Source organism: Equus caballus, chromosome 1 (assembly GCF_041296265.1).
Source record: "Equus caballus isolate H_3958 breed thoroughbred chromosome 1, TB-T2T, whole genome shotgun sequence".
Lineage (NCBI taxonomy): Eukaryota > Metazoa > Chordata > Mammalia > Perissodactyla > Equidae > Equus > Equus caballus.
This window is the reverse complement of record NC_091684.1, coordinates 1,173,462-1,197,262: the sequence shown is the minus strand read 5'-3', so window position 1 is coordinate 1,197,262 and position 23,801 is coordinate 1,173,462. Positions and strand designations below refer to the sequence as shown.

Below are 23,801 nucleotides of genomic sequence, written 5' to 3'. Positions count from 1 at the left end.
AGAACTGAAGAGGCTGTGCCCACCTACTGCTGATGGGACAGGGCGGGCAGTCCCCACAGCCCGTGCTCCCACACATGCGGCCCTGTGGCTCACTTCTTCAAATTTAACTGACATGGTCGCGCTGAAGTGCGAGGATTCACGCACAGAATGTTCACCACAGTGCTGTTCACGACAGCTGTGATAACAAGGAACTGGCCGCAGTCTAAATATCCAATATCATGGGAATCAGTAAATTACGATACACCCATATCATAAAATACTTCAGGGCCACTGAAAAGACTGCTGGTAGGAAGGTTATTCAGCAATGAAAAGAAATGAAAGTCTACTGCATGCTACAACCTGGGTGAACCTCGATTTACTAAATTCAGAGACAGGAAGAAATTAGAACAGAGGGTTCCAGGGGCCTGGAGAGGGAGGACCAGGGACTTAGTGTTGAATGGGGACAGACTTTCTGTTTGAGAAGATGACACGGATTGGAGATGGATGGTGGGGATGGTTGCAGGACAATGTGAATACACTTACTGCCACTGACCTGTACATTTAAAATGGATTAAAATGGGCAATTTTGTGTTACATATATTTTACCACAATAAAAAAGAATGCTAGACAACAGGGTGCGTTTATACACACCTGTAAGTAGAAAGACAACCAGCACACTTCGCAGAAGTGTGTACTTGGGATACCATTTTTGTAAAAAGAAAACTGAACTACATACCTGTGCATGTGTGCACATGGGCACAGAAAAATCTCTAGACGCTACATAACCTGTTAATGGTGGGTGCCCTGGGAGTGTGACAGAGTGGCCTACTTTAAGGACTTCTGTCTGTTTGAATGTTGTCATTTATAATGACAAAACAAAAGTTTTAAAAAAGTGATAGAACATTCAACTCTAGAGATGATTAAGGATGATGTGATCTCACATTGTCACTCAGGCAGCAACGCATCCCTTTAAGGTGCCTCAGCGAAGCCTTCCCCAAAGGTCACATTCCCAGGCTGCGACCCACATGCCAGCCGACCACATGTGTTCTGTCTGAACACCACGTGCTGTACCGAATGCTGTGTTTGGCATCGAAACTTCCCTCTGTTCCTGAAATGAAGTAAAAACTCAAACACACCGAAGGCTCATGAGCAGTTTCTGATTAGGAATATGCCCAGGTCAAAATGAGAATGTGCTTGATAGCGCTTCTCACAACTGCTGGGTGAGGACCGCCTGCTATGCACAGCCCCGCGTAGGCCGAGGAAAACTGTGTGTCACTTTACTGCCCTTTAAAAGAGAAAGATTTATTTGCCTCTAAAGTTGACAGATTACATTTTCCTCTTCAGAGAGAGGCTTCGAGGCAGAGGCAGCCAGTGCTCACTGGTCTCTGAAGGTGGCCTTCCGCTTCTCCACGAACGCCGCCATCCCTTCCTTCCGGTCCTCCTGTGGGAAAGGGACAGAGCAGAGGCAGACACTCACACATCGCTACTGAGCCGGGGTGTGGGGCTGCCTGTGTCCAGGGTGTGCTGTCGCTGGCCTCCCCCTGCTCTTGGCCCTCACGCTCAAAGGGTGGTCGGGGGGATGGGTGGGAGCTGCAGCGGGATCACCTGGAAAGCTGGGAATGATCTGGATTCCCTGACCAGTTAGGGCCAGCCTGGGAATTGGTATCCTAATGGACGCCCTGCCGGGTGATGGTCACTCAGGAACCACTAACATCCTTTCCTGTGCGCACACACCCATACGCACATACACACGCATCTTCACTTCCTCAAGAGCCAAAGCTATTTGTAATCTTCCTTTTATAAAACATCTAGATAGGACTTTCTAATAAAAGACATGAATTTTAATGACTACTAGAAGAATTATTTCCTTTAAGTTACCGGCAGAAATCCTAGAAAATAATGCTTTGAAGCTTCAGATTATAGTAGTATAATACACTTGAACCCCATTCCAAGTAATTGGAATGATCCAGGAACATTATGGGGGAATGGATCCCATGTAAATACAGGAGCTTGCTGATTAAGGGCCCGATCCATGAGACCTTTTCTAAGTTTATGCACTTTTGAACTTTATTTGCAGAAGTCCAGGCTTGCTGATAGAACACAGGTGACCCAGCTACAGGGAAAGCTACCCTTCTGACCAAAAGGAAATGTACTTAACCATGAAACCTACAAGGAAATTCCCAGGAAGTTCTAGGGCTGGAACCTAACTGATTCTCCATCTGGATGTTGTTTACTCACAGTAGCAAAAGTTGAATAGAAGAGTTTCTTCTCCAGCTTATTTCCCTCTGTTAATGTCATCTCGAAAGCTGAGAAAGAAAACCCTGAGTCATGAACTGAGATGCTTGAATGTGGGAAGGCAGAACGCCTTCCTATGGTGAAAGGAACAGTCCCCAACTCGCACATAGTTTAATTTCACCCTGATTTAACACACAGCCTGGGAAGCGCCATCCCTGCGCATGGCTTCTGGGCCTGCTCCTTTGACTCCCTTTTCTCACGCACCACCCCACAGAGAGACCAGTGAAGCAAACAGCTCAGAGGGCCTCCCACTCCCGGGTCCCCCAAGTGTCACGCAATGGTGGCCTTGAGATGGGAGAGACATGAGGAATTGGATGAGAAGGTGGAACAGCAAACTCTGTCCAACCACAAAAGGATTTGAGACGGCTCGCAAAATTGTATGAAAAAAGTATAAACAATAATAATTGAGGAAGAAAGCCAGAACAGGGAACATCGTGCCAGGACAAAGGTCGGGGCAGTAAGAAAGGCCACTGCTGTGGGCCTGTCCTTCTGCGAAGCAGCAGCAGTGTGCTGCTCTTAGGAAGCAGTGCCCGTGGTCCGAGCCCCTGCAGTGGGGAGTCCTCTGGGTGATGGGTGGAGCAAAAGCAGGGGCCTTCGATTCGACTGTGGGTCAGCAACCCCTTAGTCACAGCAGCGTCCACCTCTCCAATGTGTGCTTGCCCCGTGTCGATGCTTCACAAACATTAGCTCACTCAAGTAAGGCTGGCAGCAACCCAGGGGGCATGACTGTGCTTTCCTGCAGATAACCACGGACTCGAAGAGGCAAAGTGGCTGCCTGAGGACATGTCTGTCCCAGGACAATCCTACTCCAATGCTGAGAATAAACTGCTATGTTAAACTCAAGCCAACTGTGAGGAGGGGGAGGTCAGAGCCGCAGTGCTGGCAGAGAGAGGACACAGAGGCCAGAGCAACAGTGAGCAGCGTGAACTCTGCCCCGGCTCCATGGGTGTTTAGTGAGCCTGCACCATCCCTCAGGGGCAGGCTGCTGACCACTTGCACAGCTCCCTGCCCAGTACGGGCTGAGCTGCCGCTGACAAGATGAGTGTCTTCACCTAGGCTCTGGGAGGTGAGCCAAGTTTCTCAGGACCAGACTTGCTTCCTTCAGGGACTGTCCTGCCCTTCTCGGCTCTTGCCCTGCATGCCAGCGCTTCCACCGTCTGTCCCCAGCGCTGGCCCTGTTCTCGGGTTCTGGCAACAAGGGGAGCTTGGAACATTTCAACAGAATTTGTGAGCGAGCAACTAGAAACTAGAACTCCACAAAGAGCCAAAATCGAAATAGTGAGAATCCTAATTTTTGTCCAGGATGAGGTTAGGATGCGTAATTCAGAGCCCAAAACTTGAAGCCTCACAGCTACCCCTCTGCAGTCCTGGGGGCCCTCTGCACTGTCTCCTGGCAGGATCCCTACCGGCATTCACTGACTCTTTGGCCATCGCTGCGACAATTTTAGAATTGCTGGCAATTTTTTCTGCGCACTGGATGGCTTCTTCGACCAGTGTCTCAACAGGGAAAATTTTGCTGACAAGACCTAAAAAACAGACAGGTGAACACTGTGTGAAAACAGCACTGGCACATTTCTCTTTGAGTCACAAGGACGTTCTGAGAGAGGAGGTCTCTTGGGTGCTAAGGGGGCTGCAGTGACACAGGGAAGGCTCCACACAGTCCCCGAGGCAGCCGATGCCCTTGGCTACCACGGCCACTGGGCTCTTACAGATGCACGAACGGGAAGAAGGGCAGTCACGGGGGTGATGGTGCAGGTGTGCCTGCAGAGGGCCCTGGGGACCCCTCAAGGCTTACGCTGGGCTTTGGTGAAACGTTGTTTTATTATTACTCTTTAACCCACACGTACGTTTTAGTTACCCTTTAGTACATGTGGCATTTCAAATAAGAAAACAAAGGCAGTCAGTCCCCTGGGTCCTCCGGACACCTGACAGTGCTGTGCTGATCTCCCCGGAAGTACCTAGATGCAGCTCTTGCCCCCAATCGGCCCCCTGCGAGGTGGCTCCAGGGGCGCCCTGGCCCTACCTGCTTGCTTGGCATCCTGGGCTGAGATCCGGTCGCCGGTGAGAATCATCTCCATGGCCAAGGACTTTCCGACGGCGCGGGTCAGTCTCTGGGTACCCCCTGCACCTGAGGGCAGAGGGCTGCTGGGCACAGCTGGCTCTGTGGCCAGTGCCAGCCAACATGCCACAGACACACTACTGGCAAGTTCCAGGGGCTGAAGATGGTCCCTCTGGGGGTGTGTGTGGGTAAAACTGAGGCAGCCAGCAGGTGGGGAAGTAGGAGGAGACCTGAGAAACCCCGGGGCTATCAGAGCGAGCCAAGGGGACCACCTGGGGGAGACGCCCACAATCCAGCAGACTCAGGAGTTGCCTCAATGAAGCGGAGACCTTGAGCATTGGTACGGGAAGAGCCCGCAGTCCGCGAAAGTCATATAGGGCTTCCCTTGCTCTCGGCTGACCCAGACATCCTCTTCTGACCCCACAGCTGCTCTCTGCCCACCCTGACTGGCTCAGGTGATGCTCTGGGTTCTGGGTGCCACAGACCCCATAGGGACATAAGCCCAGAGCGCTCATCAGGTGGACCCCAGGGGGCAGAGGTGTCACTGCCCCTGCTCTTGGTGCCCTCCCTGTGGGGGGTCTGAGTTCCTGCTCTGCTAAACTTGGGTGAGGCCATGGGACTTGCTCTGGCCTTGCAAGACATGTGGCCAGACATCTCATGTCTGGGCACAAGCTCTCAGCACTGGCCCATGGTCACCATGTTCTCTTTCCTGAGCTTCTGACCTACAAGGACCACCACAGATGCAGCTCCTGAGCAAAAATCACTGCGGTTATAAGCTACCACATTGCCAGCCTTTCGAAATGGTGTCTGACATGGGATCTGGCTGTCATCAAGGAACTGGCACTGCTCCAAGGCCCCCAGGGCCACTCTGAGCCCGGTGTCCCTTGGGCTTAGTGAGCTGTCGGCAGCCAGAGTGATGTGCGCAGACAGGCAGCCCTGAGCTCCTCCTCAGATGCAGGTCACATGCCTTCGTCTTCTACTGGAGGCCCGAGAGCCCCTAAGATGTGGGCAGATCATGGGAACTACCTGAGGAGTTTCTGCTAGAGATGTCATCACCCTTACCTGGGATGGTTCCTATCAGGATTTCTGGCTGCCCAAACTGGGCTTTCTCTCCTGCATAAATGATGTCACACATCATGGCAAGTTCACAGCCGCCACCAAGCTGAAAAACAACAGGAGACATCACCAGTGGAATGTCAGAAAATCACTCTATTTGCTTATCTAAATTTTATATTAAAATGAAACACACTCCAGGGTAGAGGAGACATTAACGCAGAAGCACAAAATTAGTCATATTCCCATAAATTACCTACAGATGGGTGATGCTAGCAAACTTTTTCTGTAAAGGGCCAGACGGGAAACACTTCTGGCTCTGGGGGTCGTACAGTCTCTGCTTTGGGGGCCCAAAGGCAGCCACAGGGACTGTGAGAACCAATGGCGTGGCTGTGCTCCAGTAAACATCACTGGCTGACCCTGGCTACTGCAGGGAGCTTTATTTTTTTTATTTATTTTTTTTTTTTAAGATTTTATTTTTTCCTTTTTCTCCCCAAAGCCCCCTGGTACATAGTTGTGTATTCTTCGTTGTGGGTTCCTCTAGTTGTGGCATGTGGGACGCTGCCTCAGCGTGGTCTGACGAGCAGTGCCATGTCCGCGCCCAGGATTCGAACCGACGAAACACTGGGCCGCCTGCAGCGGAGCGCGCGAACTTAACCACTCGGCCACGGGGCCAGCCCCTGCAGGGAGCTTTATTACACAATCGCAAACTGAAACACTGTCACCACTTCTTACAGGCCACGACCAGCACCTGCATCTGTGAGCAGCCCACGTGCCTGCATGTGCCCTGATGCACAGAGGACATGGACCTTTCCACGGTGGCAGAAGAGGCTGGTTTACAGGTGCAGCACAGGCTGGAAAATCATTAAACTGCACAAAAACACCAACACCTGCACCTTAACTAGTGGTGGGGAGAATGTACCCAGGGTCCACGGGGTCACGGTGAGGACTGGGGTGGGGGCTTCACTAACAAAAGGATCTGAAAGCCAAGAGCAGAGCACCTGCCGACAAAAGCAGATGCTGAAGTGCCTTCTCTCTGTCGGTCCTTGCTTCTTCAACCCCATTCGGTAGGAAAGGCCTGCTGGCCTGGGAGCCAGACTGAGGCCTTTTCAAGGTAACAATTGCACAAGTGCGGCTCCTTCTAGCATCCAGAGTGAGAGGAGACCGGCCGACACTCACAGCATAACCATTGACAGCAGCTATGACTGGCTTCTTGACCCGGGTGAGTTGGTCCCAGTGGCTCAAGAACTTGCTGGAGTAACAGTCCTGGAACGTGTGGTTCTGCATTTCCTTGATATCAGCTCCAGCTAGGGGGTGAAAAGAGGTCCCGGTTACCAAAGAGCAGGGACTGCACTACTGTCATATCCCCCAAACCAAACAGTGTGCAGGCACTGGGGGCTGCTGGGATTGGGTGAGGCAGGGCCCCCCTCTCAAGGGGCCTGTGAGGGGATGGCCACGTGGACACGTAGCTGGGCAGCGGGCACAGTGGCAATATGCTGTGATGCGTGTGGATAAAGGTGACACAGAGGTACCACAGGACAGACTTGAGGTGGACTCAGAGAAGGCTGGGCTCTCAGCTGTCACCTAAGTCCCCAGCACACACAACACCTGGCCACAGAGGATGGAATCACTCCTCTTTTGCTGGTGGAGCACACACGGATGTCAGATATGCAGAGAGCCTCATCCCAGCAGTTCCCCTGCCCCCTTTACATGTGACCAAACCACAACACCACACGCCCCGCGGGCCGGTACAGACTGCCCCCTGCACACCTGGGCCACCTGCCACCACGTGCCCCCCACACCTGCAAATGCCTTCTCCCCGCCTGTGAGGACAATGGCCCCCACAGCCGGGTCCTTCTCGAAGGCCTCCAGCGCCTGGTTGAGCTCGACTATGAGGCCATTGCAGAGTGCATTGAGCGCCTTGGGGCGGTTCAGTCGGATCAGCCCCACAGTGCTGTTCTTCCCCTTCTTCTCTGCGATGATGTACTCAAAGTTAGTGCCTAGGGAGAAGGAAAAAGGATTTCCATTTATGTAGGCATCTAACCGGGGGGACGTACCCCTCTGAGGGGACAGTGACTCCTGCTCAGTTCTTGGTGGCTGCGGCATGCAGCTTTCAGCCACACGGGTGGCCTTTGTACGACTCTCTGCTTTCATGGGTGTTTAAACAGTTCCTTCAGTTAAACACTCCAGCAGTGAACAGCAGCCTTCCTTCTCCTGAATGCCTCGGTCAGCACTTCCCAGAAGGTGCCCTAGAGGCGGCCTGTGATCCTGCAGAAAGAGGGACTGGGAAATTCTTTCTTTGAATAAGTGCCAACTAGGTGAGGAGAATAGAGCCGGAGCAGAACAGAATCCCGCCATGCTGGGCAGCCAGCTCAGACTGTGGGGGTCAGTAAGAGCTGGAGAGGAAAAAGGCGAAGCTGAGGAGACAAAGGCGCGGGTCTGCGCGTTGGGGTGGTTGCTTTCTCCAACGATACAAGGACCACAGCACCTGCCCCGCGGGCTTGCTTGGGAGGGACAAAAATGACACGAGTGAAGTGTTCAGCAGCAGACACCTGTCACATACGACTAGGACGCGACTGCTGAGTGCAGGCCCGGACGCAGGGAGGGGGTCAGAGAACTCGGAACGGCGGCGCCTCTTGGCGGCGGGGTAGTTAAGTGGACACACGAGCGACGCAGAGGACGCAGGGATTCTCCCCAGCTCAGGGACCGGGCTGGACGCTGCAGGCGCGTGGAGGGGGCGCCGCTGGCGGGGAGGCAGGGAGCCCAGGGCGGACCGGGGGGAAGCAGTGGACACGGGCAGGCCTGTGCAGGAGGCCCCGCCGGAGAAGACGCGCCACCCTCTGCAATTCCAGGGCCCCAACTGTGCGTCCCCTTAAAGTCGTGTCAGCCCGGCGCAATCCCCCGACCGGCCCCTACCGCGGGGCCGGCCGCAGAGCAGAGGCGAGAACAGAGACCCAGGGATCGGCCAGCCCCGGCAGCGGCGCCGGGAGCGGGTCAGGGCGCCCCGCACAGGAGTCCGGGGTCAGGCCCGGGGGTCCCGCGGCGGCCGCAGTGCCAGACCCCCACCCCCCAGCCCGGCAGTCACCCGAGGCGAAGCGGCGCGGCGCGGGCCAGCCGGGCCGGAGGAGCAGCGGCGCACGGACCCAGGACAGCAGCGCGCGTAGGGCGGCCATGGCTTCTGCGGACTCGCCCCGCCCGCCCGCGGAGCCGCCCCCGGCCGCGCCAGTCAGCGCCCGCCCCGCCCCGGCCGGCCGGCGTCGCGAGACCGCGCAGGCATCGCGAGAGCAGCCTGGTGGCGGAAGGGGCCGTGCCTCCCGGGGTCGGGGCGGGGACGGCGCCGCGCGCTCCCACGTGCCCGGTGTGGCGGCCCCAGTTAGGCCAGAGCCCAGCGGCTGTCTTCGGGGTTCGGGGCCCAGAGCGTCTTTACCTGCCAGCTGGCGCCCCAGTGGTGGACCAGACGTCTGGGACCTTCTCAGCGGCCAAGGGGGCTTCAGCTTCACCGACCCTGGGGAAGCGGCCCAGGCACGCGGGGACCTCCGAGCGGGAGCCCCGAGGCCGGCAGCTCCGCGTCAGGCGGCAGAGGGGGAGAGTTTCCCGAAGGGAGAGCTGCCCCTCTGCAGACACGTGACCCCGGTGCACCCCAAACACGCTGTCCCAGTGGACTTGCCAGGGCGGTTGGCCCTTTCCTCGGTAGTCGAGGGATGAGGGCTGCGCGACAAGCCAGGGGTCGGGCAGATAGCTATCTGGAGAACCGCCCTGGGCCCCGCGCTCGAGCTGGAAGTGGCGCTGCTGCCTCCGGGTCCCCGCGGCCCCCGCCACTGGCGCGACCCTCCGGTTTCTTCCCGGGGCTGCGTGCTGCCCCCGCTCCGCCCAGGGACCTGCAGCGCTCTGGCGGGAGCCTCGGGCCTCGGAGAGCCTCAAGGCACCAGCACGCAGCACGCCCGGAGGCCCCTGCCCATTCTCGAGCCGCGCGCTTTCCATGCGGGACTGCGACGCCGTGGACGCGGCCTCCTGTGGAGGTTAGAGGGCAGGGGGTGAGGAAGGGGGCGCGGCATCGGGGAGTGCGCAGCCCAGGGCCGTGGGCCCAGCAGGCTTAACGCTGTGGCAGGCAGTACACGCGCCGCCGTCCGCCCCGCCGTCCTGGCAGCGGGCGCCCTGACCGGCTTGGTTGCCTGTAGGACCAGCTTGAGACCGCTCAGGGTCCAGGAGAGGGGCGGCCTGCAGCCCGAGCTCTGCAGGGATTTTTCAAAGATTGCTTCGGGCCCACGGCAACACCTGTCCCAACATCATCCTTTTAAAGTGCGCGCATCCCTCTCACGCACATTTCACTGGAGAAAACCTACATATATTTGTGTCTCCTTTCTACCTCCCCCCGCGGAACTCCATGGGTGCTGGGGTTTTGCCCGTTACTCAGGGATGAGTCCTCAGCACCTTGAATTATCTGAATGAATAGGTACTGTATTCTCAGGCCTAGGAGACGGTTAGATTCCTGACCCCCTTCTCACATTCCAGGGAGTGGCACTGGTGACTGTCCGGTCCTCCTGCAGCAGCCTGGAAGTCTATTCTCTGCAGAGGGGTTCCAGGAGGGGCACAGCAGTTGAGGGCGAGTCTACCTCTCCACTGCACCCACTCTTTGGACATACCGGGAGCCGGGTCTCTGTGCTCCAGGAAGGAGACTGAAAGACTCTGACTAGCCCGAGGAAGGACCTAAGATAACCTAAGATACCCACGGAGGGTCCCTAACCAACAGCTCCTCTGGAGTCAAGCTCACGTTTGATGGGCCCCACTCACAGACCTGATGTTTCCAGACAGCCCCTATCATTCCTCCTCATGAGCAGACAGAGAAACATTACCTGACATCTTGGAAAGCTGCTTCCTAGAAGACCGAGCCAAAAGAAACAGGAAAGAGATAATTTGGAGCAATGCTAAGCAGGAGAATAGCTTCAGTGTCTCTCATCCTATTCTCAGAGAAGTGAGGACATTGCTTCTGTGAAATGAGAGAGAGAAACCTCAAGTAACTGGGTGGGAGGTCTGCAGGGGGAGCCGTCATCCCCATCCTACATCATCAGCTACACCAAACAGGTACAGAGGACACTGTATCTCCGCCAGGAAGTACAACTACTTTACTAGGAAGGAAGATTTCTCTCCCGCGGGCAATAGCCCAGCCAATCAGGAACACCACAGCTCAGCCAATGAGAAACGCTGCAGCTCAGCCAATGAGAAACGCTGCAGCTCAGCCAATGAGAAACGCTGCAGCTCAGCCAATGAGAAACACTGCAGCCCAGCCAATGAGGAGCGTAGTGCCCTGACCTGTTACTCTCCCCCAATGGACTTTCCTTTAGAACAGGCCCTGGCGCTTTACCTCTTCCTCTATAAAAGCAGCTCCCTCGTTTGTTCTCTGGATTTGCTTGTGTTACTCTATAGCAGGCATATCCTGAACTGCAATTCTTTTGGCTATTTCTGAATAAGCTTGTTTTGAGGGTAAAATTACAGGCAAATTTGCTTTTTAAGTTGACACTTCCATGAAGTGTCTCTTCTCTAAAAGTAAACATTTGTAGAAGAAAGAGCTCTTGGAAATTAAACACTATGACAGCAGAAACGAAAGCCTTGATGGAAGGAATTCCTCAGAAAGCAGAGCAAAAAGATAAAGATGAAAAATGGGAGAGAATACATTTCGATATTTAAGCGCCAATTTCAAAGGTCTGACATCCTAAAATAGGAATTCTGGAAAGAGGTAATAGCAAACTGGGGAGGTGCCATTGGTAGAAACAACTGATTACTGAAATTATCAATGAAATCACTGTCCAGGGCTGAAGGACAGGAGTTTCCAGATTGAGGACCCTCTGAGTGCCCAACACAGTGAATGAAAATCAAGGCACATGGAGTCACCGCATGGTGAAATTTCAAGAGAAGATCCTGAAAACTTCCAGGGAGGAAAAAGCCTCCACTATGTGTAAAGGCTTAGAAATTAGAACGGCTGTGAATTTCTTAACAGCACTAAAAGGGAGGAGACAAGGAAGCAAGGCCTTCCTAGTCTGAAGGAGGAGGTTTCTCACCTAGAGCCCCATGCCCAGGCGAACTACAAATCAAGTGTGAGCACAAAATGAAGACATTTTCAGGTTTGTACTATGTTTAAAAGAACTATCTCCCAGACACCTCGGCTTCACCAAAAACAGGAGAGTGAATCAAAGAAAAAGAATATATGGCTGAGGAGTGCCAACACAAGGAGAGAGAAGGGGTCCTCTGGGAGGTGGAGAGGGAGCTAACGCAAGAGTGTGTGGCTGTGGTCTGCAGGGCCCCCATGCCTGGCCACCCTCACCCCAGAGGGAAGAGGTGGCCCCAGAGAGTCCACAGAGGCATCGCCAGGTGGGTCAGAGCAGCAGAGCCCAGTGTGTGGCTGAGAAGTATGATGCGCCCTAACAGGGTTTACAGGGAAGCCTGATGATCTTTTTAGTATAAGGCAGGACCTTTCCAATCCCTGAAAAGCACTAGAGCACAGACCTGCCTGAATCAGGGGAAGTCCAGAAACGCCTGCATTGCTGGGCGGGAGGAGGGGTATGAGGGACGTTTCTCCTTCACGTCTTGTTTATCCTGAACTTTGTTTTGTGAAAATTAACACAGGGAAACCTCATTTAAAATGGAGTTGAGCAGGGTTGGGTGGGGGCGGCAGTCGCCCTGTGGCTAAGTGGTTAAGCTCACACGCTCCACGTCAGTGGCACCTGGTCGGGTCCTGGGCTTGGACTTACACACGGCAGCTCATCAAGCCATGCTGTGGCTCCGTCCCACATGGAAGAACTAGAATGGCTTACAAGTATGATATACAACTATGTGCTGGGACTTTGGGATGAAAAAAACAAGAGGAGAATTGGGAGCAGATGTTAGCTCAGGGCCAATCTTCCCAAAAAAGCAGGGAAAAAAAATGGACTTAGGGGGCCAGAAGCGAGAGTTCCCAGCAGCACCACTTGAGGTCAATTACAGGAAAGACAGTTACTTACAGATCCCAGGAGAAGTCGTCGGCAGGAAAGAATCATCAATTACAGGGAGAAATGTCCATTGCATCCCAAACAGAAATCAATGACCCAGCAACTCAGCCAATGAGAAACCATCACTGCGGGAAGTCTGACGGACTTCTGTTCAAGATAACCCCTCCCAAGTTTCTCCTTTTTGTCCATGAACTAACGTTCCTCTCCTTGTTTGTTGGATTTGCATGTGGTTCACCATAGCACGTGCATCCCGAATTGCAATTCTTCAGTTACTAGCAAATAAACTCGTTTTGCTGGTAAAATAACTGGCTGTTTTATTTTGAAGGTTGACAAGTACCTCGTGTGTATCACGTCCTTTGGTTATGTAGACATGTGACTACACATACACACATACATACCCCCACATACACAAGTATACACACTACGGAGCACACTGTCATCCCCTGGAGGCTGCCTCACACAGCCACTTTGGACATCTTAAGCTCTCCCCCGTCCCACCCCGACACCACAGCAACCACCAGACCGCTCCTCGGACTTCCATCCATGGGCTCCATGGGGTCCCAAGGTGAAGGCGCTTGCCCGCTTATCCGAGGCAGGAGGGAGGCGCCTCCTCCGCTTTCTGGTCGCCGTCCCCACGCCGCCTTTGGAAGTAAAAACGACACGCCTGGCCGGCCTGCCGATTCTCCCTCCGTCGGGACACTTGCCCACACCGCCTGGCAGAGGGGTACACACACCGACCCCTCCCCGCTTGCCCTCGCCCTCCCGGGGGCGTCCGCTGAGCCCGCAGAACTCCGCCACCATCCTGGGCCCTGGGCTGCGCCTCCAGGGGAAGCCCCAAGCCGGACCCAGAGGGGCGCGCGGAGCCGGGAGGGGCTGACGCGGAGGCCGGCTCCGCCCCGCATCCCTCGCTCCACCTCTCGTCCTTCTCCCCGCGCCTCCTCCCCGAGCCTCTCGCTCCGCCTCCCGCGCCCCCGCCCCGCGCCCGGCCCGCCTCCCGCCTCCCGCCTCCTCGGTGCGCTCCTCACCTCCTAGCTGCGGGGACGCGCGGCGACCGTCCCGGCCGGCGCGATGGAGCCAAGCGGCGGCAGCGTGGAGGCCCCGGGCCGCGGCCTGCGGGTGCTGGTGGTGGGCGGCGGCATCGCGGGGCTGGGCGCGGTGCAGAGACTTTGCCGCCACCCGGCCTCCCCGCACCTTCGGGTCCTGGAGGCCACGGCCCGCGCCGGCGGCCGCATCCGCTCCGAGCGCAGCTTCGGTAACGGCCTCTCCCGGAACTCCTTCGCGGAACCCCTTCCTGGCACTACTTCCCGGAGCCCAACCGGTGCTGCCCGAGCTCTGCCGTCTCCTGGCCCGGCCTGCGCCCGGGTTAACCCTGAGTCAGTCTCTGCCCCACCGCTCTTAACCAGCAGAAGTTCACTGGTCCCCGAAGCTCAGCTGCCCGCAGTTAGCAGGGCCCGCCCCTCCGGGGAAGGGGAGCTGTGGCTGTACACAGTTGCCCCTGGTCCACCCCTGCAGGTAGCTCTCCATTCAGGTCTCCCGGGCCGTCTCCCCACGTGTCCTCCTAAGGCAGGCGCAGGCCCCTACTCCTGCTCAGGTGTTCCCTTAGCCTGGATCTTACCAGGCCCCCCTGCCTGAGGGACTGTGGCCCTCAGGGACCAGGTGGCCCTGGCGCGGGTTTTCAGAGCGTGTTTGGGAAGGGCAGGGCTGAGTGTGGTCCAGAAGGCTCAGGGCTGCCATTTGTGGGGAGAGAATCTCAAGGTGGCATTTCCTGTCCCCTCCCAGGTGGCGTGGTGGAGGTGGGCGCCCACTGGATCCATGGGCCCTCCCAGGGCAACCCTGTCTTCCAGCTGGCTGCCAAGTACGGGCTACTGGGGGAGAAGGAGCTGTCCGAGGAAAACCAGCTGGTGGAGACCGGGGGTCACGTGGGCCTGCCCTCTGTGTCCTTTGCCAGCTCTGGGAGAACTGTGAGCCTTGAGCTGGTGGTGGAGTTGGCCACTCTGTTCCATGGCCTCATAGACCGGGCCCGGGAGTTCCTGCATGCAGCCGAGACTCCAGTCCCCAGTGTCGGGGAGTACCTCAAGCAGGAGGTCAGCCGGCACATGGCCCGCTGGGCAGAGGATGAGGAGACCAAGAAGCTCAAGCTGGCTGTGCTGAACAGCTTCTTCAATGTGGAATGCTGTGTGAGCGGGACCCACAGCATGGACCTGGTGGCCCTTGCGCCCTTCGGAGAGTACACTGTGCTGCCCGGGCTAGACTGCACCTTTCCTGGGTATGTGTGTGATGCTGCACCCAGTCAGCCCACCGTGTGCACGGAGTCCTTCCCTGCACACAGGGGGACCCTCCGTGTGCCCCAGACGCCCCCATCCACCGCAGGCCCCCTACATGCTCACAGGCCTCCTCCATGCACCCAGGTCCTCTCCATGCACACTGACCACCCTCCATGCACCCCGACCTCCCTCCATGTACCCTGACCCCCCTCCATGCACCCCAGGCCCCCTCCAGGTACCCCAACCTCTCACCATGCACCCCGACCTCCCTCCATGCACCCTGACCCCCTTCCATGCACTCCGACCTCCCTCTACGCATCCAGGCCCCGCCATGCACCTCAGACCCTCTCCATGCATCCCAGGCCCCCTCCATGCACCCCGGAGGTCCATTGATCTCAGGTCAAGCTTTGGGAGGCAGGGGAGAGGTGGGAGGGACTCAGGGCCTTTTGTCTTCCCTGTTTTAGAGAGATTGGTTGGTTGTTTCTCTAGTTTGGCTAATTTTAGAAAAAGAAAAGAATTATTTTCAAGAAAAAGTGATTAAAAGAAGGGAATGCACCTCATAATGCTTTCTTCCTCTCTTGGTTCCGAGGCCTCTTATGTGCTAAGCATGTCAACCTCAGATATGGGAAGGCAGGCTCTCTCCTGTGGCTGGCAGCTGTCCCCTCACTGGCACTGTCTAATGGGCTCTACCGGGTGTCCCCCTGGTGTGGTCACTCCAGGCTCCTGCACAGGGGCGGGCACTTGTGACTCAGGAAGCGCTCGGAACTGGAGTGCCGGGCGGTGAGGAGGGGGCCCTGATCACCTTGGGAGCTTCGGTCCATTAGCTCTTTTAATCCTCCTGTTAGCCCTGGAGGCAGGAGGCAGGTGTTCAAATTCCCGTGGTCGACTCCGGAAGCCACAGGGGGAGCCCACTCCCTTCTTGCCCTCCTTCCCAGCGCGCCTCCTGCGGCTGAGCACAGCCAGAGGGCCTATTTCAGTGTCTTGTTCTCTGAACAGTGCCAACAACTTTGTCTCTCCCAGGGGCTACCAAGGACTCACAAACCACATAATGGCCTCCCTACCCAGGGACACGATGGTTTTTAACAAGCCCGTGAAGACTATTCACTGGAGTGGGTCCTTCCAGGAAGCCGCGTCCCCCGGGGAGACGTTTCCAGTGTTGGTGGAGTGCGAGGACGGAGCCCGCTTCCCAGCGCATCACGTCCTGGTCACCGTGCCCTTAGGCAAGTCTATCTTTCGTGTCAGGTTTTCCTCCAGTCCTCATTCCAAGGGCCCCTGGCATCTGGCTTCCTTCTCCCTCAGTTGGTTCTGGGGCGTTGCTTGGCCACTAAGCTTACATTCTCCTCTAAGTCTGGGAGCACATCGTTTTGTTGTGTTTTGTGGCAGTTGCGTGCTTTGGAATTAAGTTTCACACTAAGAGAAAACCTAGGTCAGTGTCCTGCTCCTTTGGAGGTAATTTATGGAAAGGTGGGGCTGCCTCTGGAGGGTCTCCAAACTGTGCTTTCTTGGAGGCGGGAGAGGGCGAGAGCCCAGTCTCAAGGTTAGGTCCTGGCGGAAATCGAGGAAGGAGTCATGTGTACAAGCCTATTTAACTCTAGATCTGAGACTTTAGACAGAGGTCTTTGAGTAGGGGATGGCACTTTGATGAAAGACGGGGAAGGTTGAAAGCCATGTTATGCCTGTGTTACCTTATTGCCCCTCAGGCAGCCTGGGAATGCATCTGTCCACATCCCCCGCCTGACAAATGAGAATAGCGATAAGTCGCTTAATGGCTCAAGTTCACAAAGCTGGACAGACAGGGACTGCTGTGGAGGGCATGGTGAGCCCTCCATGGACCCCATGCCTCATGCCATGGAGCCTCATTTCCTGTTGGGCTGTTCATCCTTTTCTGCCTGATACTCGAGATATCTGTGTCGCAAGGAGATTGGCATGAGCTGTGCAGATTTCATCCCATGTTTGACTTTGGACTAGGTTTATCTTTTTTCCGTACAGATTAATGTTTACGTAGCTTCTAGATAAAGTCTGTATATTTCAGTGCTACCCCAAACTGTCCTGAGCAGTGTGGCCTGCGGAGGGTGGAGGCGGAGGACTCTGGAGCCAGAAACGGTCTCTACAGAGCAGTTTGCGTGGGGTGTTCGCATTGTCCTTGACTGACCATGTGGCCCCGTGGCTTTCATGTCCCTTTACAGTGGTGCTGGTCACCTGAGGCTGAGTTCCGACAGTGGGTCCCTACTGGACAGCGTGTGTTTAGAGGCATCTGTCTCTGACTCCTCTAACAGGGGTCTGGGCGGGTCCCTGTTGCTGTCGATTCCAGTTTAAGAAATTTATGTGGTGTCAGTTGATCCATTCATGAATTCCAGGTTTCCTTAAAGAGCACCTGGACACCTTCTTTGAGCCTCCACTGCCTGCTGAGAAGGCAGAAGCAATCAGGAAAATCGGCTTTGGGACCAGCAATAAAATCTTCTTGGAGTTTGAGGAGCCCTTCTGGGAGCCGGACTGCCAGCACATCCAGGTGGTGTGGGAGGACACATCGCCCCTGGAGGACACTGCCCCTGAGCTGCCGGCCACCTGGTTCAAGAAGCTTATTGGGTTTTTTGTCCTGCCTTCCTTTGGGTATGTATGCCCTCAGGTTTCTCTGAGGAAGCCTCAGGTGTGAGCTCTGAGTGGGGGCTGGTTCGTGGGCCTTGGTTTGGTTGAGGACCCAGCAGTGTGTCAGTTTACCGCGAGGTGTTTCTGGAGGGTTTCATGGGTGGGGACCCCAAGGGCACCCACAGTACTGGTGACAGACACCTTGGGCCTGACCCCTGTAAGGACAGACAGAAGCTTCCTGTGTGCAACCTGTTGGCATCTGTGGGGCCAAGAATGTGCGGTGGACCAGAAGGTGTGTTCAGTTGTGAGGAGGTATTCACTGAAATTCTCACGAAGCTGGGCTGGTAGGTTGCAGAAGAAATTGGAAACAGGGATGTGTCTATAACCGGGAGACAATACTTGAACCCAATGCAATCATTGGACAGAACATCCTTATAAGTCGTGGACTCACAGACCCATAAATGGAAGGCTAATTATATGGCCCAGCTATTTAGCATGAATAAAGTGGCGTGTGGGCTTGGTGCTGACTCAGACAGCAAGACCACGTGCACCTTAGGGAGGGAGGGACTGATCTTCCCAGCAAGAGTTAGACACAGCGTGTTGTGGTCAGTTGACAGATGTGACTCCAGGTTTCTGTGCAGAGATGTGGCAGGATTGGGACCATGTTGGCTGCCTGGAGGACTCAGGATGAGAAGGGAGGTGCGAGGGGCTTGCCAGAGCGCTCGTCCCCAGCACCGCGAGAGCAGGATGGCTGGGGCTGTCTCGCCTGCTCCTCCAGCCCGTGGATGGGGCCCCATGTGTCTCCTTTGCACTGAAGGTAGAGCTGGCATCCAGGGGTTCGGAGACATGCCTAGGGTCTCGGGTGGGCAGTGGAGTGGTGACTGGGTGTGCTCGGCCACCTGCTCCAGGCCCAGCTCTGCAAGCTGTGCTCTGTGCACAGGATGTTGGTGGGGACGACGGTCCCGGGAACACTGGGCACCCTTGTGGGACACTGTGGCCCGGGGCAGTGGCTCTCACACTTTTTGGTCTCAGGACCCCCTTTTATAGTCTTAAAAATTATTGAGGATCCCACAAAGCTTTTGTTTATGTGCATTGTATCTGTACATTCACCACGTTAGAAATTAAAACTGAGAAATTTAAAGACATTTATTCTTTAAAATGATAGTAAACCTATTCTGTGTTGGCATAAATAACATTTGTAGTGAAAAATAACTATGTTTCTAAAACAAAATACACTGAGGAGAGTGGCAGTGTCATGACTTTCTGCAGAGCTCTGTGACGTCTGGCTTTGGGGAAGACGGCTGCATTCTCACGGCTGCTCCTGCATTCTGGTTGAAGTACATGAAGTGTATGTGTAGTTGGGAAAAGGAGTAGTATTTAAATACTGTAGTTTTCAGATAATTGTGGGTATTGTTTGATATTTCACCAAAACTCAAGAAGTAGTAGTTTCTTAAAGGTGGAATGTGGAGTCTGAGCCACATCAGTGCGTGTCGGAACGTGGTTACACGCAGATCCCTCTGTCCATCTCGCACTTTGAGTAGATCTCTTGCCCATCCGTGTTTTGGTCACTTGGAAAATAATGGTTCATGCAGTCTTCCAAATGTTGATACAGTTCATTGTACAATATCAAAAAATTACATTAATAATACCACCACTGATCTCGGAAAAGTCTCTCAGTATTGGGACCTCGTCGAGCTGCTGGTGGCTGATAACAGGTTTTCTGAAATTCTCACTTTTGCTGGAGAGCTTAAATTGTGTCACGAGCAATGAGTCCTCGTGGTAGTTTTCCATACGATGGACACACTTTGCTCATTTTTGAGACAGTGTCTGCTAGACCCGGAGCCGGAACCCCGCAGCCCGGCCGGCCGTTGTCTTTCCAGGGAGATGGTGTCTGAGCGGCCATTCGCAGAGGAGCTTCCTGCCCCTTCTTATCCCATCACATGGAATGTCGGTTAACAACCTAATGCTCCCTCAGGGACCTTCTCAACCGATGCTGGCATCTTTACTGCTTGTCTGTGGCGGGAAGAACACTGTGTTTGCTGTATGGTTTGTGTCGTGGCCTCGATTCTGCTGACGGACAGCAGCTCACCCGTCAGTACAAATGCTGACAAGTGGACACGGCAAATATCCTCTTGGTGTTAGGAAGAGGGTTCTGTCCTCACAGATCCCCTGGGTCTCGGGGCCCACACTTGCAGAACTGCTGACCTGGGTGGTGTTGGGAGCTCCCTGCATGTCACTGGGTCTTTACCCAGAGACCCGGGTGACCGGGGGAGAGCTGGGCGGGAACGTGGCCGTCGCAGTGGTGTTCTCTCCACGCAGGTCTTCCCACGTCCTCTGCGGGTTCATCGCTGGGCTCGAGTCCGAGTTCATGGAGACTCTGTCGGATGAGGAGCTGCTTCGGTCTCTGACCCAAGTGCTTCGCAGGGTGACAGGTACTGAGCACGTGTGGCCACGGCACCACCTCGTGCTCCTTGCTGGCCAATCTCGAAACAGGAACCCAACCTTTCCTAGCAGAGAAGAGCTGAGTTTGGCTCTGAACCTCCAGGGACTTTCCTTCCTTATATTGGGGGTCGCTGAGAGTTCTTGTCTTTGGGGAACTGAAATGGCTTTGCTAACACTTTCAAATTCTCTTTTCTAAACTCTGCCACCAAAATAGATGTGGCTTTTCTGAGAGCTTCACAGATGAAGCAACTTCTGCTCAGGAGAGCACAGTGGCACCCTGGGTCATGCGTGGTCACTCAGCACTCAGCCCCCAGGTGGTGCTCCCTGTTGGGGAGGCTGCCTCTCAGGGTGTTCCCAGTCGAGTGGAGGGGATGAGAGCCTCTTATTCATACCCTCCATGGCTTGGTTTTCTTCCCGGTAGCTCTTTTCATTTTAAACTGCTCAGACTTTATGATGAAAGACCAGCTGCAGACATGGACAGGAGGACTGGGTTAACATGTGGCCTCTCTGTGGTTCAGGAAACCCGCAGCTCCCGGCACCCAGGAGCGTGCTGAGGTCATGCTGGCACAGTGCCCCATACACCAGGGGCTCCTACAGCTATGTGGCCGTGGGCAGTACCGGGGACGACATTGACCTGCTGGCTCAGCCCCTCCCTATGGACGGCAAGGAGGCCCAGGTATGGTGATTCTTGAGAATAATTGTAAAATATTATTCTTTTCAGAATTATACATACACATAGCTTAAAGCGTCAGAGCTTTCTACAGTGCTGGCTAAGAAAATAAAACGAGTCACAGTGGCTGCTGGAGGGCACCCCCAGCGCCTGCTGCCTGCTCTTCAGCTGGGTCTGGTCTCTGCACTGACCATGACTCTGAAGGACACTGCTGTGCTGCCACTTTTTACAAACAGCTACTTTTGGAAAACTCAGATGTACAGAGAAGTGGGCGGAGCCTCTGGCTGAGGTCCAGCTTCATGGCTGCCTCCCCACGTCTCTCCCGCACCTGTGGTTATGAGCACGTCCACAGGGGACTGCGCTTTATCTGCACATGGGTCAGTGAACGTCTCTGAAAGATAAAGGACACCCTCTTAAGATGTGTAACTAGAGTCCTGTCATCACGCTTAAAATTCACAACTTGGCTAAAGAGGAACATATTCCCAACCCGTGGCGCTCAGTCTCCAGGGGCTCTTTTGGTTGGCTTGTTCGATGACATCCCTCCCTGGGCTTTCAGGTGAGGCGTCACCGATCAACTCCTCACCGTGGCAGCTGAGGTTTGAACGTTCTCCCGCCTCTGCCCACCAGCTTGCCCATCTCTCGTCCTCCCTGGGTGGGAGGGGATGACTTTGGGGAGGCCGGTGGGCAGTGTGCACAAAGTCTTTGCTCCAGGGCCATCCACACCGGAGCTGCCAGCGGCCAGGGTTTTTTCTGCCTGTTTGTAGATGTGAGTGTGGGTGTGTCTGTGAGTGTGAACCAGTGTGTCTGTGTGGGTGTGTGCGGGGCTCAGTGTTCTGTGTGCTTCTCTGTCTGGGCTCCACTGGTTGTCTCTGTCATCTCTCCTGCCCCTTCCTGTGCACAGGTGTCTGAGCTTCAGCTTCTGGGGGTGCAGCTGGAGCTTGCCCTGCACCTTTCACGCCTGCCAGGCCCTCAACCAGGACCTTCTTCCGCCACCACTGTCCTGGCACTCCCTGTGCCTTGCTCCTGCTCTGGACCCTGCTCTCTGTTTGATGTCATCTCTTGGTTTGCTGCCTTGCTTTGTGAGAGCGTTTATTCCAAAAGCTTCCTTAGAAAGGGGTGCATGGGAGATAAATTCTTAGAGAAAGTTTGCATGTGTGAAAATGGCCTTTTTTCTACCCAAAGTGCAACTTCAGGTGTTCCAATCCTGATTGCTATGTAACTAACCACCCCAAAACCCAGTGGTGGAAACAACTCCTTTGTTATGCTGACAGATTCTGTAGGTGGGCACAGTGGGATGGCTTGTTTCTGCCCCGTGACACCTGGGGTCTCAGCGGGGAAGACTTGACCACTGGCAGTGACTCGGGGCTGGGGCCGGGTCACCTGAGGTGGCTTCTCTCACGTGGCTGGCCCTGGGCTGGGTGCCTCAAGGGCTGCGCTTGGCTGGGAAGTTGACTGGAGCACCTGCCTTGGCTTCTCTGTGTGGCTAGCTTCCTCAGACCATAGTGGCCTCAGTGCGGTTGCGCTGCTCGTTGCCGCCTGGGGCTTCGGCGCGGACGTCCCAGTGGGGTGAGAAGCCACACTGCCGCCTATCTCTGAGCTAGAGACTCAGCAAGTGCCACTTCTGCCACACTCCACTGGCCGAAGCCGTCACAAGCCTGCCAGACGCAAGGGGGACGCAGACCCCACCTTTCTGTGGGAGCAGTGTCCAAGAATGAGTGCCACGTGAAAGCCCCACATTGCGTCTAAGATCCTGGTTTGAGTCCCGTCCCTCCGGTGAAGACGTTCTTCAGGGTTGTGGTGGGGAAGTGCACAGCCATTCAGGTCCCTTTCCTCCTTGTGTCATCAATGTTCATATCCCTTGGAAGCTCGGGAGAGCATCAGGCCCCAGGCTAGCTGTTGCTCCCTGGGTCCGCTCTCACTGTGTGCCTCACGCTCCAGCACACGGTCCCTCTTCTCACATCTCCCCTGGGCCATGGCTTCCCTGGGAGCCAAGCACTTGGTCGGCGGGAAATTCTCTTGGATTATGTTATCTTCTGTTGTCTTTTTTTTCTTTTCTCTTTTTCTGGGATTTCTGTTGTTTGGATGTTGGACTGCTGGATTGGTCCTCAAGTGTTCTTATCTTTTCCCTCCCAATTTCCATCTCTTGATTTTCGCTCTGCATTTTGGGTGATGTTCTCCACATTGTCTCCCAAACCGTCTGCAGAGTCTTCCACTTTCGGTCGTGTTTAATCCAGGGGTGCTGCTGTCTGCCGCATCCTCGCTGTCATGCTGCTTTCTGTGGTGCCTGCAGCCAGGCCTGCTCTTGTTTCCTGACCACATCAGGCTGTGGGATTAAGGGAAGAACAAAGCCACACCCACCATCAGCTCTGTAGCCACAAGGGACAGGTGTATGCCTTGCACTCGACCCTTGGCGCCCGTTCTAACCCTGCCCGTCTTTGCAGCTCCAGATCCTGTTTGCAGGAGAAGCCACACATCGGACGTTTTACTCCACCACGCACGGCGCTCTGCTGTCTGGCTGGAGGGAGGCTGACCGGCTCATCGCTCTGTGGGACCCACAGGTGCAACCACCTGGGACCAAGCTCTGAGCCCTCTCCCTCGAGCTCTGAGCCCAACTCTGCTCCTCCTGTGCCAGGGGGAGGCCGCACCACCCTTTTCCTGACAGACAGTGTTCAGCCTGGCTTGAGATGTGGGGATGTTCACGTAAGCAGGGATCAGCTCTCTCCTGTCTCACGTCTGTCACTGGAGTCCGGCTAGGGCCGAGCTGGAGCTGGGCGCACAGTCTTCCTGGAGAAGGGAGACCTGGGACACTGACGCTGGCAGCGTGCACATAAAGTATTTTAAATCCTCCTGTGTCCAGAGTCATGCTTATGCCTCAGCGCTACAGCACCTGTCCCTTCTGTCTTCGTCTTTGCCCAAGTCATCACAGGGCCCTATGTCTCCATGTGTGTGGCCCACCTCCCCTGGGTGCTGTGGCTGCCCTGCGCCCCGGGCATCTTCCAGTGTCCCCGAGTTCTCATTGCTGATGCCTGGACTGCAGCGTAGCTGACAGACCTCCCGTTGTCATTGACAGAAGCTTCGTCAGCACCTGCTGTGTGGTGGGATGGGCGAGGGCCAGTGGGTGGGGACACGTGTATGCAGAGCAGCAACTGTCCTGACCTGGGGGCCAGGGCTTTCTGGGGGAAGTGAACAGTGAGGCCTTGAGTGCAGAGGAGCTGGTGGCTGGGTGTGGTGGGGTGAGCGTATCAGGGCGTGCTGGGCAGTGGTGTTGGGGTGAGCTTGTTGGGGCACGCCGGATGGTTTTGGGGTGAGCGTGTCAGGGTGCCCTGGGTGCTATGCTCAGCTGCCCCCATCTTACCTCAGTGCATCCTCAGTGTCCCAGAGAAAGAGTTGCACTGGCCCCGTTTCCCGGCTCAGGAGAGGACAGAATGTCCAGAGGTCAGGTTAGTGATGGCCCAGTCTCACGGCTGACG

The 23,801-nt window shown here is 55.4% G+C and overlaps 2 protein-coding genes and 1 long non-coding RNA gene across 3 annotated transcripts; 1 reads left to right on the top strand and 2 right to left on the bottom strand.

Moving 5' to 3' along the window:
- Positions 1–1,260: 1,260 nt before the first annotated feature.
- ECHS1 (enoyl-CoA hydratase, short chain 1) lies at positions 1,261–8,631 on the bottom strand. The gene is made up of 8 exons (XM_023636400.2): positions 8,472–8,631; positions 7,189–7,386; positions 6,566–6,693; positions 5,396–5,495; positions 4,298–4,402; positions 3,681–3,800; positions 2,218–2,285; positions 1,261–1,420 (listed from the first exon to the last, which is right to left on the bottom strand). The coding sequence occupies exons 1-8, from the start codon at positions 8,557–8,559 to the stop codon at positions 1,355–1,357; spliced, it is 873 nt and encodes a 290-aa protein (XP_023492168.1). The 5' UTR covers positions 8,560–8,631; the 3' UTR covers positions 1,261–1,354.
- Positions 8,632–12,661: 4,030 nt separating this feature from the next.
- Positions 12,662–15,304, bottom strand: LOC138925343 (uncharacterized). The gene is made up of 3 exons (XR_011441365.1): positions 15,190–15,304; positions 13,395–13,721; positions 12,662–13,010 (listed from the first exon to the last, which is right to left on the bottom strand). It is a non-coding gene; the product is annotated as an uncharacterized lncRNA (long non-coding RNA).
- PAOX (polyamine oxidase) lies at positions 13,395–23,176 on the top strand. Its single transcript, XM_014733411.3, has 7 exons — positions 13,395–13,621; positions 14,149–14,635; positions 15,654–15,853; positions 16,991–17,243; positions 19,539–19,651; positions 20,180–20,337; positions 22,773–23,176. The coding sequence occupies exons 1-7, from the start codon at positions 13,438–13,440 to the stop codon at positions 22,914–22,916; spliced, it is 1,539 nt and encodes a 512-aa protein (XP_014588897.2). The 5' UTR covers positions 13,395–13,437; the 3' UTR covers positions 22,917–23,176.
- Positions 23,177–23,801: the final 625 nt, after the last annotated feature.